Source organism: Lagenorhynchus albirostris, chromosome 10, assembly GCF_949774975.1.
Source record: "Lagenorhynchus albirostris chromosome 10, mLagAlb1.1, whole genome shotgun sequence".
In the NCBI taxonomy this organism is placed as follows: domain Eukaryota; kingdom Metazoa; phylum Chordata; class Mammalia; order Artiodactyla; family Delphinidae; genus Lagenorhynchus; species Lagenorhynchus albirostris.
Genome location: NC_083104.1, coordinates 38,469,865 through 38,487,073, shown reverse-complemented (window position 1 = coordinate 38,487,073; position 17,209 = coordinate 38,469,865). Strand labels below are relative to the sequence as shown.

At 57.2% G+C, this 17,209-nt stretch overlaps 1 protein-coding gene across 3 annotated transcripts; it reads right to left on the bottom strand.

Moving 5' to 3' along the window:
• Positions 1-1,069: 1,069 nt before the first annotated feature.
• On the bottom strand, positions 1,070-13,941 carry MST1R (macrophage stimulating 1 receptor). Of its 3 annotated transcripts, none has more exons than XM_060161829.1 (20): positions 12,493-13,941; positions 9,677-9,865; positions 9,474-9,602; positions 9,130-9,300; positions 8,286-8,446; positions 7,764-7,929; positions 7,514-7,650; positions 6,934-7,095; positions 6,745-6,838; positions 6,378-6,590; positions 6,130-6,276; positions 5,887-6,049; positions 5,616-5,717; positions 5,334-5,540; positions 4,976-5,056; positions 4,643-4,824; positions 4,439-4,548; positions 3,939-4,176; positions 3,478-3,614; positions 1,070-1,714 (listed from the first exon to the last, which is right to left on the bottom strand). In XM_060161829.1, exons 1-20 carry the CDS (start codon positions 13,738-13,740, stop codon positions 1,531-1,533), a joined length of 4,221 nt encoding a protein of 1,406 aa, XP_060017812.1. In that variant the 5' UTR covers positions 13,741-13,941; the 3' UTR covers positions 1,070-1,530. The 3 variants fall into 3 exon arrangements, with proteins under 3 accessions (XP_060017812.1, XP_060017810.1, XP_060017811.1); XM_060161827.1 differs by having other exon boundaries at positions 4,011-4,176; positions 6,378-6,587; positions 12,493-13,871; XM_060161828.1 differs by lacking the exons at positions 9,474-9,602; positions 9,677-9,865 and having other exon boundaries at positions 4,011-4,176; positions 6,378-6,587; positions 12,493-13,871.
• Between the last annotated feature and the right edge of the window lie 3,268 nt (positions 13,942-17,209).

Genomic DNA, 17,209 nt, shown 5'->3' with positions numbered 1-17,209 from the left:
GGGTTCCATGCATGGCAGGGCAAAGAGCTGGGGACTCAAAGGGAAGGGAGCCTACGCCCTTTAGCGTGAGCCAGGGTCTCCCAACTAATGAGATAGAGGCCATGGGGGACCCGAGCAAGAGAGAGGAACCAGGACTTCCCTGGTAGCACAGTGGTTAAGACTCCATGCTCCCAATGCAGCAGGCCCGGGTTCGATCCCTGGTCAGGGAACTAGATCCCACGTGCATGCCACAACTAAGAGTTTGCATGCCACAACTAAAAAGCCTGCGTGCCGCAACTAAGGAGCCTGCCTGCTGCAACTAAGACCCGGCACAACCAAACAAATAAATAAATAAATATTTTTTTAAAAAAGAGAGAGAGAGAGGAACCGCCATAGTGCATGTCCCGGGCTCAGTCACCCTGATACTCCAGTCATCCACACCAGCAGAGGCCAGCGACCCCCTCAGCATTGAGGGCACGGGGGAGGGATAGTACAAGGAGGAAGCTGTTCTCCTTCTCTGGTGGAGCCTGCCCCTCTAGTGGGTATTGTACAGTGGCCTTGACGAGTATAAATAGCCTAAGCAGTCTGCACCTTGAAGCTGGTGCCTTGAAAGTGTGGAGCTGAGGCCTTGCTGCTGGCTCATCTCTTTCAAGGCTGCAAGAGCAATGCTGGCAGGATTGGGGGGAAGGGGAGCAAGTCTCCATGACTTATCAGTGGCGGAGGGGTGTCGGGGGGAGTTGGGAGAAGGCCGCAGGTAGAGCAGGGAGCCCTGGAGTGGGGTTAGGGCCTGGGGAATGGGACAGGCAGACTGGGCAATAGGAGAAGACAACCTGGCTGCTGCATATCTGGGTATTCAACCCACCCCTCTTGGTTCCATCCAAAAGCCCCCAGGACCCTGTAACCTGGATTTGGGCCTGGCCTCCCCTTCCTGTTCTCTGGAGCCTTCTTGCTGACTCAACCCCTTTCCAGCCTCAGGGTATTTGCATGTGCTGTTCACTCTGCCAAAAACTCTCTTCCCCCCCCCCCCACCCCCGACCGCTTCTGGCACAGTTCCCACCTGACAAAGTCTCAGCAAAAATGTCACCTCCTGGGGTGGTTTCCCTTACCTCTCTATTCATCTATCTAAGGCTATCCTCCATTCCCTCAAAGCAGCCTGTCTTTTTCTTCCATAGCACTTACCACAATTTGTAATTAAATATTTATTTGTTCATTAATGATCTAAGGGCCAGTGGTCACCACTGAGTCCCCTGTGCCCAGCAGCCAGTTACACAGCAGACACTCCATAAATACTCACTGCATCAAGGATCCCATCACTGGCCCCCACTGGGGAGTGAGAGACCAATGTGCCTTGTAGCCCTCCTGTGCCCCTGAAGGTTAAGAGGCAGGGACAGGGACAGGGCAGAGGCCAGCCCAGAGGCAGCTTGGGGTTAACTCCCACCGCTATGCAGGTCCAACCCCCCAATGCCTGCCTGGGGCTGAGGTCACGTGGACTTTGGTGGCTCTGAGAGGGGCCGGGCCACCTATACTCCTGTGCACTGGTGGGGATGGTGACTATTCCAAGGGCATTTCTGCCTTGTCCGGGGCACCAGGGCCCACGTTCACGTAGGCCACAGGCAGCTGCACGTAGTGGTCCCCTCGCAACGCGGCCACCAAGCGTTCCACGTCCCCTGCCAGTGCTCCAAAGGTGGGTCGTGCTGCAGGGTCTGCAGCCCAGCAGTGCTGCATTACTGCGTACCTAGCGGGTAGAGGAAAACATGAGGGGCACGGTGCACCCCTACCCAGAGATTCTGCGTTATCCACCTGCTGTTAGCCCCCTGGCAGGCCACATGGGATGTAGAGCGGGTGACAGGGCCTGGTGCCTTGCATCAGCCAATTAGGGGCAGCTCTTCTCGACTGCCTTCCCACCCTGGCAGAGGTCAAATTGCCTCAGGGCTGAGAGGCTGGACTCCTGTGTCCTGTGACCTGGGTTATGTGATCTTGAGCAAGTTCCTTAACCTGTGTGTGCCTCTGGAGTCTTCTCTGATCACAGAGCTATTGGGGCATAAAGTGAGAGGATTCCTGTGAAGTTCTTAGCTTAGGCCCCGGCTCACAAGCTATCATGGTTATCATCACGTCTTCCAGGAAGGAAGCCCAGGTCCAGTGAAATGGGGATTAAAAGCCCTGAGATGTGTGGGGCAGCTCATTGCACCATGGATTCCAAGCAGAGTTTCTCTAGGTTTGTCTGTTGGGTCCTAATACATGACCCTTTATCTTGGAAATGTCATCCCTGCCTTAAATGATACTAAAAGTGACCTACACACAATAATCTCATATAATTCTCAGACCTCTGAGGGTGGTACTGTTATCATTCCAACTTCGCAGATGAGGAAACTGAAGCCCAGAGAGAAGGGACTTCCCCTGGTATGGAGGATGCCATGGTATGCCACCCAGTTTCCCCCCTTCATTCCCCCTGTGACTTCTGATGGCTCTTGGCTGAGGCCCCCTCTAGGAACTGGCCTAGGCAGAAAAGAAATGCCTCCTCCAAGCTCACACTCCTTCCTCAGGGACATCTGTAAGCAGTGACTAATGGATGTCTGGAGCAAAGACCTGGGCCCCTTGGTCTCAATTTCAGAAAACTCTGAAGGGCCATCCCAATTACAGAGGTCCCCAGGGGATGGACTGCAGCCTCTGCTGCATCTGCATCACAGCCCAACTTCTCCCCCTACCTAGTCCTGCGTCCCTCGCACCTAACCTACCAATAAACCCCCTGCATGTAAACCTCCATCTCAGAATCTGTTTCAGGGAGCCTGACCTGGAGGCAGATAGGCAGTGAAGTTAATTTCCCTTACTTTGAACCAGGTTCATTAGTGAAATAAATAATAAAAAGCAAAATCAAGGCAGGCAGGGCTGTGAGGAAGGGTGACTCATACCCTTCTGGAGCACAAGCTGGGTGAGACAGTAATCATCAACCACCTTTACCTATGACCTGGCTTTTCCTGTTCTAACCTCAAAGACCTCAGCACAGCTAAGGCATGCATGCTGCTTATGAAGCTGAACCACGCGACAGGCACTGATGAAACACAGCTGCTGCCATGCCTCTGGGAACAGGGAATCTGAAACTATATCCAATGAAGAAAACATTCTGATCTGGAGACGTGGAGGGGGCTAGTGTGAGAGCTAATGGAACCTTTCCTTGAGGTTAAGTAAGTGGAATAAATGGAAAACAGCCCCTCTTGGCGTGGTGAGGGGAGAAGAGTGCTGGGAAATCAAATCACTGGCCTCAACCCAGACTCTGAGTTGGGAATGGTGTTACCATGGCAACCATGATATCCCTCCAGCACCAAGCCTCGAACGGTGGTGGAACCACAGATGAGGAAACTGAGGTCCAGAGAGGGTACCTTTTTAGGTCAACCAGAGAATCAGTCAGAGAGCCAGGCAAGAACTCTGTCTCTGGCCCCCTCCTCCCCTCCTTGTCTCTGGGGCCCAGCTCCCTCCCCATCGCCATTTCCACATACTCACAGAGAATCAGGGCAATACTCAGGCTGGGGCAGGCGCCGACCCTGGGCCAGGAAGTGCATGAGGTCAAAAGGGTCGATGTGGGGGTACGGTGGGGCACCCCGTGTCAGCAGTTCCCATAAGAGGACACCAAACGACCACTGTGGGAGGGGACAGGTGAAGGGACTCAGCTCTCGCCCTGGGGAGGACAGGTGGGCCCCCCCCAGGTCCTCTACCTCCTAGAGCCCTCTAGCTGGAAATGAGGGGCTCAACGCCCCCCGTCAGAGCCCATTCCTCAATACTTCACAAGCATTTCCCTCTGTCCCCGCCCACCACCAGAGCCATCCAGAGCTGGGGCTGGGCAGGGCCTGGATTGTCTGTGAGAAGCCAATGAGTTCACAGCCTCCTCTTGCCCTGACACCTGCCCAGAGGTGGACGAATGGGCTGTGGGGCTGCCCAGCGTGGGGATTCCCTGGGCTCATCACCATCCGGAGATCAATGGGCAAGGCCAAGTGTTCTCTGAGGCCGTGTGGACTCTGGGGCAGGTGGGGCCTAACCACGTCGGACTTGGTGGTGAATCTGTAGGTCTGCAGGCTCTCTAGCGCCATCCATTTGACAGGTAGGCGAGCATGGCGGCGCTGTTGGACACTGTAGTACTCCTTGTCCAGGACATCGCGGGCCAGACCAAAGTCAGCCACCTTGACTGTGAATGACTCATCCAGCCTGGGAGGGGAGAATCACACTCAGGACGGGCCCCCACCAGGCCCTGAACCCACCTGTTTCAGACCCTTACAAGGTTTCTGAGCCACAGTGTCCGACTCAAGCCTGCATTGGGCAGACAGGAAAACTGAAGCCCAGAGAGGGAAGGACATGCCCAGGGCTGCACAGCAAGGACTGGAGCATGGGCCTTCCCTGAGGCACCTTTAGCTGCGCGCCCTGGTGCTCTGCCCCTTGGCTTCACCCCAACCTCACTCTGGCTGCTCACATGCAGTTCCGAGCAGCCAGGTCCCGGTGCACAAACTTCTGCTCTGCCAGGTACGCCATGCCACGGGCCACCTGCAGGCCAAAGCTGATGAGGTCCTTCACTGTGGGGCTCTGGGGGCACAGGTGGGTCAGTAGGCGAGGACGGAGCAGCTCCATCCCCAGCTGTTGCCCAAGCCCCCCAATCCAGGGCCAGCTGAGCACTGACCCGCTGGGGTGAGCGGATGAATTGGAGCAGGTCTCCGTGGCGCATATAGGGCAGCAGCACGCGGGGCAGCCCTTCAGGCGGCAGCACGATACCAATAAGAGCCATCACATTTGGGTGGTGCAGACTGCGCATGAGCAGCCCCTCACGCAGGAAGGCCTCCACCTCCTGCACCTCCGTGATGCCTGCAGAGAGGCTGGAGTCAGGCCCAGGGCAGGGAGGCCCTTTACAAGGGTCAGATGGGGAAACAGAGAAGAAAGGTCTCCTGCTCAAGGTCACTCAGAGCAGTGGGAGCACAGCAGGGACGAGTATCCTCCCAGCCTCTGCTCCACTTACGACTCAGTGACTTGATGGCACAGTGGATTTGATTCTGGGCCTCGTCTGTGTATTCTCCATGGTAAACAACTCCAAAGTGACCTGATGAGGGAGAGACAGTGAGAGGCGGCCCAGTGCCCAGGGCTCACACCATACCCTCCCACTGGCAACCAGACCTCAGAGCCCCTACTGGCCAACCTGACATTAAAGACAAGCAGCAGCTTCATGATGGCAGAGCCTGCAGCCCTCCCACACCCACGTAATCTGCACCAGAACCCACGGAAGACAGAATTCCTATTTCACAGATGAGCAAATGGAGGCTCAGAGTCCTGCTCAACTATCCCTTGAGCCCCAACCCCACCTGGCCTGGCCCCCATACCTTTGCCAATGACTCGGTCAGTGTGGGTGACTACCCACTCGTGGGGAATCAGTACATCCTTGACCTCGGCCAGGAGTGCAGAGTTCAGGTCCCCAAGCTGGATGGACTCTTTCCACAGCAGTGGGACATGGGACCCATCCCCGTTGCCTGAGAAGGATGTTCTGTGGACCTGAGTGGTGGAATCCCGGCTATCAATGGCAGGGGCTGCTGAGGAAGAGAGGGAATGAGGGGCTGGTGGACCAGAGGGTATGGTCCCAGCTTCTAGCACCTCCACCATCTCACCAAGGCCATTTCTATAGTCAGAGCTTGAGCGGAGCAGAGGCAGAGGCATGGCTCCAGTGGTCCGGTCCAGGGATGCCAAGTCATCCAGGTTCGGAGAAAGGACTGTGGAAAAATGGCTCCTGGTAGCCAGCCACTCCAAGCTCCTAGAGGCTGACCCCTACCCAGGAGGTGTGGGCAGACCCCTAAGGCCTGGGCAGAGAGAGGATATAGGGACTTGGAGATGTCAGAGTTTGGGGGTGGGGTTGGGTCAGGATGGGAGTGGAGAGCTCACCTAGCTGTTTTCTCTGGTGGTAACTGAAGACCAGTATGGTGGCCAGTACAGCCACAATCAGGAGCAGGGCCAGTAGGACACCGAGGAGTGTGCTCTGTGGGACCCCTTCCAGACCTGGCCGCACTACCTTGCCCAGGATGTGACACCCACCATCCACGCAGACCTGGAGGAAGGTGGCAGTTCAGGCCCAGCCTGTAGGTCCTCAACCCATGTTTCCCATAGAGGGCCAGCTGAGCTGCCTACCTGCAGTGGAGCACCGTCCTTGCCAAGTTGCAGGGCGGGGGGAAGGGGGCAGACAATCACATCCCCCCGCAGCTCATGCTGGCAGCTCTCACCACCCACGGTCACGTTCACATCCACACAATCAGCCACAGCGCCCAGCCCAATGTACTGCAGAGACAGTCATGAGGGCTGGCCATTGCCCCCATCTCTTCCGGGCAGGCTGCAGCCTTAACGCTCCACTGTCTCCACCCCCTATCCTCCCCACTTACCTCAAACTTAACGGCATGTTCCTCAGGCTTCAGTGCGACCAGGTCCATGCTGGGTGGGTGGGGTGGGGCCAGGAAGCGAAAGCCAGGCAGTGTGAAGCCAGCAGCTCCATCCCCCTGGGCACTCAGGTTCCCCGTCACCCACCCCTGTGGTCCTCGGACCACGTATTCGGGCAGGCGGCACCAGTGCTGCTCCGGGAGCTGCCCCTCACACTGCTGGGTCCATGCGAGAGTGGTTAGCCCGGTATCCCACCTACAGCCACCCCAGACCCCTCAGCCCAGCATGGGCTGGGGCTGGAACTCAGGGGACTGGTGTGGCCTTCCTCCCTCCTGGCCAGTGCCCACTCGGCAGCTACCAGTGCCCACTCACCCTGTTCTCCACTGCCCTGCGCCCATCATGGAATGACAGCACGAGGTGCCACACTGAAGTCAGATGCTGGCCATGGATGGTGACGTGGGAACCACTGTGGAGGAGAGCAGGGTGGTGGACTTGGGGTGCTCTCCGAGGCTGGATCCCTCATTCTTAGGAGACCAGAGCGGGCAAGGAGGTGGCACTTACGTGTAGCCACAGTTGGGGCTGATACCCAGCATGATGGGGTCTTCCTGATAGTGGAAGTTCCAGGAGCCAGGCACTTCGGCGCCACCCACCTGCAGGCGAATGGGAACGCGGGCGGTAGCAGCCCCGGGGGGTGTGGTACATAAAAGTTGCCCCTCGCTGACCCTGCAGAACAGGGGGATTAGGCTCAGGGGCACCCTCCATGTGATGGCTAGGCCCGACTCCTCCAGGAGCCTGCTGACCCCTCCCAATTCCTCTGTTGGTCATCTCCTCAACTTGCCCATACTCCATGGGTCTGTCTGAAGATAGGGTGGTCCCAGAAAGGCCTCCAAGAAGTCAGGGAGGGAACAGGTTCCCCCCACAGCCTTGGCTGCAGCCAGTGGACTCTGTAATGAGCTCTCTTGCCATCCCAAACCACCTCTGGGCTGGAGGGAGCAGAAGACACTTCTTCCTGGACCTGTTCCCTACACTGAGTGACTGAGCCCTCCTCCCCCTGCCCTGTCGGGGATTCAAGCCCCACCTGGTGAGGGCTCCCCTACGTGGGACCCTGTGGCCTCCCATCCCCTTTCCCACTGGCACTTACCGTTTCAGCAGGCACTCAGTCCCATTGACCAGCACAGCCCGGCTGGTGCCAACAGACAGGCCTTGGCCTTCAAGGGTGAGGCAGGTACCCCCTGCCCGTGGACCAAAGAGGGGTTGTACTGCTGTCAGCACGGGTTCCTAAGAGGGCATGGAGGTGGCTTAGCTTGGAGCAGGAGGCACTCCACTCTAAACTCTTCCCTGCCCGAACTGCCCAGTTGGCCAAGGGCACAAACAAGGAAAAGTGGCCTCACCATGAAAGAGAAGCCTCGCAGCATGGAGGTGCCATCTACCCGGAAGTGCTTGCCCAGTGGCATGTTGGTCACAGTGAGGCTGACGTTGGCAGGCCCGGCTTCCTGCGTGCCCAAGGGCTCCAGTTCACACTCAAGCTCCTCTACAAAGTCCTTCCGGGGTACTTGGCTGGGACATCAGGGGAACTCAAGGTCAGCCAGGGGTCACACAGGCCTGGTTGCATGCCCACCACAAATCACAGGTCTCATCTGAGCTTGAAGATAGCATCTCTCTAGCCATGGCTTCATCCAGGGTCGGCAGGATCTGACGGGGAAGGGACTAGCTTTGCCATGACTCAACAGACAGGTAGGGCATATGTAGGCTCAAGAAGGGACAGAGATGTCCCCCCAGACAGAAAGCAACCAGAGCTACTACAGCTTGCCTCATACCTCCTTGCCCCATACAAGCAGAGGACAGGGTCTCACAGGGAAGGGGCTGCTTGGTTATCCCCATCAGGGATAGAAAGGGCAGGGACCAAGTCGTACCTGAGGTTTGAGTTGCCTTTGAGCAGCAGTCGGCAGGGACTTTGACCCACAGTGACCTGATGGGTGCCCTCAGGCACCAGACCAGGAGGATGTAGGTAGAAGTTGGAGCCACACAGGGTCAGTCTTGTGCTGCCCCTTAGGGGTCCACTGTGGGGGCTGAACTGAGAGGGGAGGAGAAGATAGCCTGAGTCCCTTTATGGGTCAGGACTCTCAGCCCTGTCTGCTTTCCTCTAAGTTTTCTCAGGGACCACACTCCTTGCCTGCCCCACACTCCAGTCACTCTAGGTCACTTGCTTGTCCTCACTCAATACTTTTCTGCCTCTAAGTCTTTGCATGTGCCATCCCCTCTGCCAAGAATACCCTCCTTGGGACTTCCCTGGTGGCACAGTGGTTAAGAATCCGTCTGCCAATTCAGGAGACACGGGTTCAATCCCTGGTCCGGGAAGATCCCACACGCCGCAGAGCAACTAAGCCCATGTGCCACAACTCCTGAGCCTGCACTCTAGAGCCCGTGAGCCACAACTACTGAAGCCTGCGTGCCTAGAGCCCATGCTCTGTGACAAGAGAAACTACCGCAATGAGAAGCACATGCACCGAAATGAAGAGTAGCCCCCGCTCACCGCAACAAGAGAAAGCCCGTGCGCAGCAACGAAGACCCAAGCCAACGCAGCCAAAATAAATAAATAAATAAATAAATTTATTAAAAATTAAAAAAAAAGAATGTTCTCCTTGTAAACACTGAAGACATCCCAGGCCTGAGGAAGATCATGGTTAAGACCTGCTGACCTCCACCCCAGGCCCGGTTTGTCCCACACTTACCTGTGCCCTGCCAGGTAAGCCATACCTTAGTAAGCTTGGGTGGGCAATGGTCCTGTTGCCAGGAGCCAGGACAATCCTTCTGCCGGCCACACATGCCCCCACACCATCCACAGCCCATGAAACGCTGTGCCCGCAGGCAACGCCCACAGGTAAGGAAGTGGCGGCAGCCAGGGCCCTGGATAGGTACCTGGAAGACCTTGGACAAACAGGTGGCTCAGGGGTGGCTGAAGGGGGAGACTAAGCCCCTTAGACCCCCTGGTCCTACTGTAGATCAGGGTGGGGGGACCTGTGTGTCAATGCCTCCTTGGATCTGATGGAGAAGCTGTGCTCCCAAGAGCCCGGCCCCGGGCCCTACCCTGCCCACCTTACCTGGTCCCCAGAGGCAAAGAGCAGGTGGTCCCCAAGGCGACTGACATCCCGATGCACAGGCTGCCCATTGCTGCCCAGTGAGAAGTTGGACACGTACAGCAAGTAGTTGAGAGACCTGGCCAGCTCCACCTGGGACAGGTCGGCTGTGAGCAAAATGGGGACAGGGATGCCGGGACAAGGGGCCGTGGAGATGAGGGACCTACCTGCAGGATGCGCCCATCGGCTGTGCCCATGTGGGCCACTGTGACATTGTTGAGACGTGTCACGTGCAATGCAGTGACCTGCGCTGGTCCTAACAGCCCGTTGAATAGGTCCACCCGTAAGAGGCTGCTGCTGACCAGCAGAGGGAAGTGGCGGCAGCTGGTTTTGGGGCTGGGAGCCACCAGGCCAGGCTGGGGAGGGTCAGGGAAGGAGTCAGGGCTCATCTCCATGAACTGACCCCTTGGGGCTTCTGTCAGTGACCACAGCAGCCTAAACTCCCACCCCTCACCTGGCCTGGCTGGAGAAGGCCCCAGTCCTGCCAGTTACCCCACTGCCTCCATGGGGCTCTCAGATGTAGCAAGGCCAGGGAAGAAGGCCAAGGCTGGAACGCTGGCTCCCCCTACGCCTTGCCCTACCCTGCCATGGCCATTCTCATAATGAGTTACTGAGTTTTACAGAGCCAACCCCATTCTGTCCTCACAGCCACGCTGTAGAGTGGGTTCTCTAATCACCCCCGTTTTATAGATAAGGAAACTGGCTCAGAGAGGTTTGCTCACATGTCAAAGGCCTTATCGCCTCAGAAGACGAACCAGGTCGGAAGTCTGAGCTCCTGACCAGAGTCCTCTCCTGCCCCCTGCTGGTCCTGCCCTGCACTTCAACAAACCCTGTCCCCTCTTCAGCCTTCAGTCTCTCCACCTGCTTAAGGGGCTGAACTCTGAGGTTAACTGGCCAGCACAGGGTTGGTAACGTCTTCCTTCTCCCTGAGATGCCAAAGGTCTTTCTGTACCTCCAGCTTCTACCTGTACTTCCTTCAGGGTACAGGAGGGATAAACCAAGGCCTGAAGGCCCGGGTAAGAGGAGACACTAATTTCTCCCCTGCTCTTAGCAGGTGGGTGTTTGGGGGACACTCAGTGCCCCAGTGCAGAGCTGTGGAAGCTTCTAGGAAACCAGGCAGTGAGGGTATGGATGCAGGGTATTGGAGCTGGGTGCAAGGTGGAGGCAGGGCTCTGTAGCCCAGTAGCTTGGGACCCTCCCTTGCCAACCCTAAGGGTACTCCTCAAGGCTGATGGAAGGCCCCTATCAGACTAAGTATGCTTAACTCAGTCCTGAGACCTCAGTGCTGATTATAAGTCTTGGGAACAAGACCTCAGCATAGAGCTGGGCTCTGAAACTCCACACACTGGGTCTATAGGGTGGGTGGGTGGGGACTGGGACTCTGTCCTCACTGGAGGTGAGTAAAAGTCCTGGCCCTAGCAGGAAGCCAGCCAGGTGTTTTCAGTATGACTCAGGGACAGGTGGGGCTGTGGGGTGGAATAGAGGCCCTACCCTGGTCAGAGCTGCGCCGCTGCCTGTTTGCCCCTGGGCTCCAGGGCTTGAGATTAGTCCTTTTGGAGCCTTGCACTGCCAAGTCGTGCTGGGTGTCTTCTGATCCCCTGACCACTAGCCAAGTCAGGGAGAGGTTCTGACTCCCCAGAGAGAAGGAGAGGAGGGCAGTCAGGGCTGCCCAGACCCAGACTAGGGATCTCAACCCCTAGGGCCTCCTCAACCCAGAGGGAGTCAGTTGAAGGAGGGAGGCAGAAGATCCCCCCACCCCTCATTGTGTGTAAATTCTCTCCCACCTCTGGGGCATCAATCAGAGCGAAAGGAGTCAGTGAAGAATATCACAGAAGGGCCAGAGCCCCAGGGCAGCCAAAGACTCAGAGAGCAGTGACTGTGGGTTAGCTCCGTGAAAGGCCACTTGTCCAATGCCATTTGTTTGTTCGTTCACCCCATTTCCTTGGCGTAATCTCTTGTAACGTAGGGTGGGACTGTTTCAATGGCTTCAAGGGATACGTTTTTGGGTTTGTCATCAGGGAAGCATTTTAAGGAATGTCCTCTTACTCTCTGCTCTAGCTCCCTGACACCATGGCTGAAGAGAACCTGGGTAGGGTCTGCAGGAAGGAGCACCTAGTTCAACATAGGCTGGGAGACCTCCTGCCTGGGGTGAGAAGGGCCCCATCTATGGTGAAAGTCTGGGACTCCTACATGGTGAACCAAATCCAACCAGCCCCTCCTAGGCCTTTACTGATCCCCAGATGTTTAGTTGCTTGCACAAGACCGGGGTGAGCCTCCTGGAATTTACTAGAGCCAAGCCACCTTCTCACTATGTCTTGAATCCTCCCCCAGTCACCCCATGGAGAACAATCAGGGGTGAGTGGGTCCAGAAAGCCCAAGGCATGCAGGCTCTCTGACAAGCCCCCATCTTCCAAGGCCCGGAAGGCTCTCTGGAACAGGGGTGGAGGGGAGCATTCTCTGACAACTCCTGCCCCACCCTCTTGAGAAAGCAGAGCAAAACAAGTATTCCCGCAGGGAAAGCGAAAACGTGTTGGTGAGTAGATGTGAGTCTGGGTGAATTTGTGAGTATCTGCCTGTGGGGGGGAGGGTGCTGTTTTTTTATGTGTCCCTAAGGGTATATGTGGTGGGCAGGTAGGAAGGGACAACCATCGTTGTACCCAGAGTTTGGAAGTGTGCCTGGTAGAGAGACAGTTATGATGTAATCCAATTTTCACATAACAAGAGAAATTACCTAAAAAAGCAAGGGGCCACGGTAAGTGAGAGGGTGAAAGAGCAAAATGGTGTAGCAACAGGGTCTAGCCTGCCTGGGAGATTAGCTTCCAGCGTGGCCTTTGTTTGGCTGATTCCCTCACACCACCCCCTAAGAAACTGGGTGGAAGAGAAAACTTCTCCCTGCCTGCCCTCCCCGTCCCAGATCCTCTCAGTGCTGGAAGAGAAGCATGTGCACACTGCTCACAAGTGAGGGCCCTTTCTTTCTGCTCACCGGGTCAGGGCAAAAACTGGGCAACTGGAAGAAGTCGAGGCCTCGCCGGAGGCCAGGGTGGACAGGAGGCTCACAACAGCGCTCCACACCCTGCTCGATGAGAGTGTCCAGCAAGTCTACAGGGAACGCACAGACGACAGAGTTGGGATCCACACCTGGGCCGCTGTCTCTGCTAGCCGAGAAGACCCCGAATAGCACTTCCTGGCCCTCATTGATGCTCAGCTCAGTGGCCAGTCGCCCGCCCACTGGAGCAGCGTGGGCCGCCTGCAACACCAGGTAGGGCTGTGCGCCCTCATGGGCCGCGCGTCGCCGGCGTTTAGGTGCAAAACGGCAGTCGAGGACCAGCTCGCGGTAGTCGCCCAAGTCAGTCTCAACAGCGCTGAGCCGTACCAGGCGCGTGTGTAAGGCGCCAGGAGCATCTACCACGTTGGCTGGCTGCACAGTCAGGAAATAGACGAAGGCTCCTGCACGGAAACTGTACACGTATTTGATGTGGTAGGAAGCCAGGTGCTCAGGCATCACTGACAGTGCTGCAAAGCCTGGTGCAAATCCTGAGGCATCGGCCTTGAGGCGCCGGATGGACACTGATCGTGGGCTGAAGCTGGCGGCCACCGCCGAGTCCAGTGAGGATGCCACGTAGAAGTAGGAGGCATGACCCTGCTCAACCACGGTCATGAGGGTGCCCAGCGGGCTGGCTACACAGTCGGGACAGTCCTCCGGATGATTGTGGTGCGCCGAGAAAAGGCAGACTGGTGGCGCCAGGTGCAGGGCTGTCCCGCGGGGCTCTAGCTCATGCAGGAAGCAGCGTCCCCGAAGGCTGGAGCCACAACTGATCAGTGCAGGCAGCACCGGCTCCAGCACCAGAACCTGCGCATCTGTGTCTCCCGGTGGGCCGTGGAGGCCTGGGCCACAGGCCGCACACGTCTGGCAGCCAGGGGCCCCAGCAGGGCCGGTGGCCAGGCTCTCAACTGGCTGCAGATCAGGCCCAAGCACATGCAGGCGATTACGTGTGGCCACGAACACGGCACTCCCTTCCCTGCCGCCCTCGTAGGTTGCCACAGCCTGTACCGGCCGGCCGGCCGAGAAGCTGGGCACCAAGTACTCCACGTCAAAGTCGCAGGAGGCAGCATAGGGGATGCGCGGGCACTGCCAGGACCCTCCCGTCTCGGGCACCGCCGGCAGAAGCGGCAGCAGCAGTAGCAGCAGTAGTAACAGGAAGGGCTGCAATGGCGGCGGGTGGAGCTCCATCGAGGCCCAGATGGCGGCCCGCGGAGGTTCCTGCAGGCCCGGGCCTGGCTGGGAGCCAACGAGAAGTCTGGGTTTGGACAAGCGTCGAGCGCCGGTCCTGGGAGCCCTGGGGCACCGACCCCACCGGGACTCCTGAGATGCCCGCCGCCTTCTCCTGCCCTCGGGTCTGAGCACCTGGCGCGAGCGTACACACACGCAGAGAGGCCGCCGCACCTGTTGCCCCAGCTGCCGGTCCCAGCCGGTGCTTGGAGCAAAGTCTGAGTGCCAGGGGCGGGGCGGACGGGGCCAGGGTGTGGGGGCGGGGATGTGGGCGGGGCCTGCTCTATGCCTGGCCTAGCCCAGCCCTTCTGCCTGTTCGACTTTCCTGGCCCTCGGAAGCCTGGGTCCTACACCTACACTTGGTCCCCTTTTTCTCAGTGGCCTGTGGGTGGGTGTGTGTAGAGTGGCCTGGAGAGAGGTTAAGTAGATCTGAGCTGTCCCGTCCCGCCCCCCACGACCGACTGGGCGAAGTGAGGGGGCGTGTTGCCCCAGCGCATTTGAGGACCACCTGGCCTATTTCTTCTCTTAGCGCCAGGATACAGCAACATCCTCAGACACTCGTTCCAGGCAGGGCCTGGGGGACCCACCGTGTGGGAAACAGAGGCCAGGAATGTGTGGAGAACCAGAGGGGAGGTGTGGAGAGACCTCAGGAGTGGCACTAGCCTCTGTGGGCAGAGACTATCCCTCTGTGGGCCTGCCCTGGGTTGACAGCGACAGGATGGTGTTAGCATGGTGCATTGCATCCCGCCTGCCCAGGGCAGGTGGGATTTATAAGATGGGGCCAGCCCTGTTGGCTGGACATTAGAGTCAGAGGAGAAGCAACTTATGTGGAGGCCCAACCCTAGCTCTGGTCTGTCCACTGCTGCCTCAGTAGGTGGAAGCTGTAGGATGGGGACAATAAAACACAAAATGTTGGCCTTCATTCCTGGCTCTGCTCCAGGGCCTCCCTGATATGAGGGAAACATGGGCTTTGGCTCTCAGGGCACCTCTAACCTGCTCTGTAAGCCATGCTGGGCCTCAGCCTCTCAGTCTCTGAAATGAGGGTGCAGTTCTCGCTAGGTGGTTACCCAGAGTTCTCTCTCCAGGCTGTGATATATGCGGGGCAGGGATAGGGGAGTCAACTCAGTTCTGCTCTTGCCATCTCTCAGCATCTGCTCCTTGGTAACTTGGCTCCCCACAACACTGGAGGGGGGCCCTGGGGTACATCCTTAGCCTGACATCCCCTTCAGCCAGGTGGGCCTGGACCCTGGAGGGAGGGAAAGCATCACAGGGTGGCCCATGGCTGAGGTCTGAGGGACCTGTGAACTGTGAGTCCCAGAGCTTTGGAGGGTAACGGGTGGGGGTGGGGAGAGGAGCCCTCAGCCCAACAGGATTCAGCCTGACCCTACAAGTATCTCCTCTACTCACCATCCAGCCCATACTCCTTGTTCTTCCTTCCAGGAGCACCCTTTTCCCTTCCTTCTCTTGTAACTTAGGTGGCATCTCCTCCGGGAAGCCTACCTGATCCAGGCGGTGACAAGTCCATCTTGTGGGTCCCACAGACCCTGTGCTACACCTACCCCAGCACAGTTTACTCTGGATACCTGACTCCCCCCATCTCCCATTCCTAATGCTGGACTCCCCTACCCCTCCAGGCTGGAGCTTAATGAGCATCTGGTGACAGGGTGGAAACAGCACGGGGGCGGCCACACCCAGTGCTGGGAGGATACCGTGCCTGAGGCAACATAAAAGGCACTCCCTTCGCTAACCAGAATTGGCCCGGAAATGAATAAACACACATCAGAAATTATGGCACCATTCCTGTGTTCCACAGTCAACATGTCTAAAGATAGTCATGCAGGGCAAAACTGATATGAAACATTCCCTGCCCGGCGCTGAGACATGGGTTCTTGTGACCCCTATTCTGCCTCAGGACATTGGGAGAGACTTATAGAGGTTGGGAGGAAACCTGAGGGGTCCTCCCCGTTCACCTGTTTTGGGGGTGGATGTGCAGCAGTCAACAGTTGGTTCTCTGCTGCCATCATGTGGCCAAGTTGTTGGCTGCCCCCAGGCTGGCATCTCCTCTGAGGTAGCCTTGGTCTTTGACAGCAGGCATCCACAGAGTGCCCCTTCCTCCCTCCTCATCCACTTGGTCTGTGGGAGGGGGGCAGGCAAGCCATGTGGGGGAAGTCAGCTAATGGAGCCTTGCAGTGCCGAATACAAGCACTTTCTCAAGGTGAGTTCACAAGGCCTGGCCCACATTCAGCTAAGGACCTACCCCACTGCCCTTGCATTTGTCACCTTGAAGGAGTGCTAGCCACTTTGCCCTCTTTGGGCTCTCACTCCCCTCTGAACACTACTCCAGAGAACTAGTGCCAGCCTCTTTCTCCAACGCAAAGAGATCATCCTAATGACAGCAGGGGGACCTCTGTAACCACAATATGACCATGTCACTCTGCAGCTTTAAAACATTCTGTGGCTCCCCACTGCCAGACTTTTACCTGGAGTTTGAGAACCCTAGGCTTTAAAGACTCCTCCAGCTTCACTGTTACCCAGTCGGACAAGGTTCTTTACCATACCAGGTTTCATACCAGGTTCATCCCTTTGCACATGCTCGTTGCTCCACTAGGAATACCTTTCCTGTTTGTCTGTTGTCCCTTCCTTGCTCCCCAAACAGGTAAACCCTGCACTCTTAGGTGCCTACTGTCCTAGGTATACACACTTATCCAATTGTGACTATCTCTTCCCACCCCACCCAGAATAGGTGCTGAACGGCAAGAAGCTGGAAGCCCTGCAAGGATCAGGGTAGCCAGCAGGGACACCTGGAGGCTGACCGCTGACCAGACACCGGTAGCAGTCAGAGACAGCTAGCCTGGCATCACCCTGGCCCCAGAGGCAGTGGTTTGGTGCCCTTTCCAGGATTCAGGGAAGGAACAGACACAGCAAGCAGACAGAAAAGAGACCCAGGGTATGTGGGCAGTGTGAGCAGCACCCACCAAGCCTGTGGCTGCTCCAGAGGGGCTTTGGGGTCTGGGCAGGTGGCCTGCTGCCATACCCATTCTAATGTGATCTGGGGTGGGGCCAAGGGCAGGGGCTGTGCTGCCATTTCCTGGGACAGTAAGTGACTCATTCCAGTGCATCCTTGGCCTATGCCACCTACAAAGACACATTTTCCAGCATGGGTTGGTTTTAGTGGCACAGTATCTTGCTCCAGCACTCAGAGACTGCATGAAGGTGATTCACTCTATAGTCTGAAGACCATATTCCATGGACACTATTCTCCCAAACACTTCCTAGGTCTTCTGTTCCCCTGGCCAGTGAGATGGTTCAGTTGTGGCATAACTGGGAGAGTCCCCAGCAGGAAGGTAGAAGCTTTCTGCACTGTGCCTTGGGCTCTGTCCTAAGAAGGTCTCATGGTAGAGTGAATGGGGCTGGGCCTTCACTGCTGAGC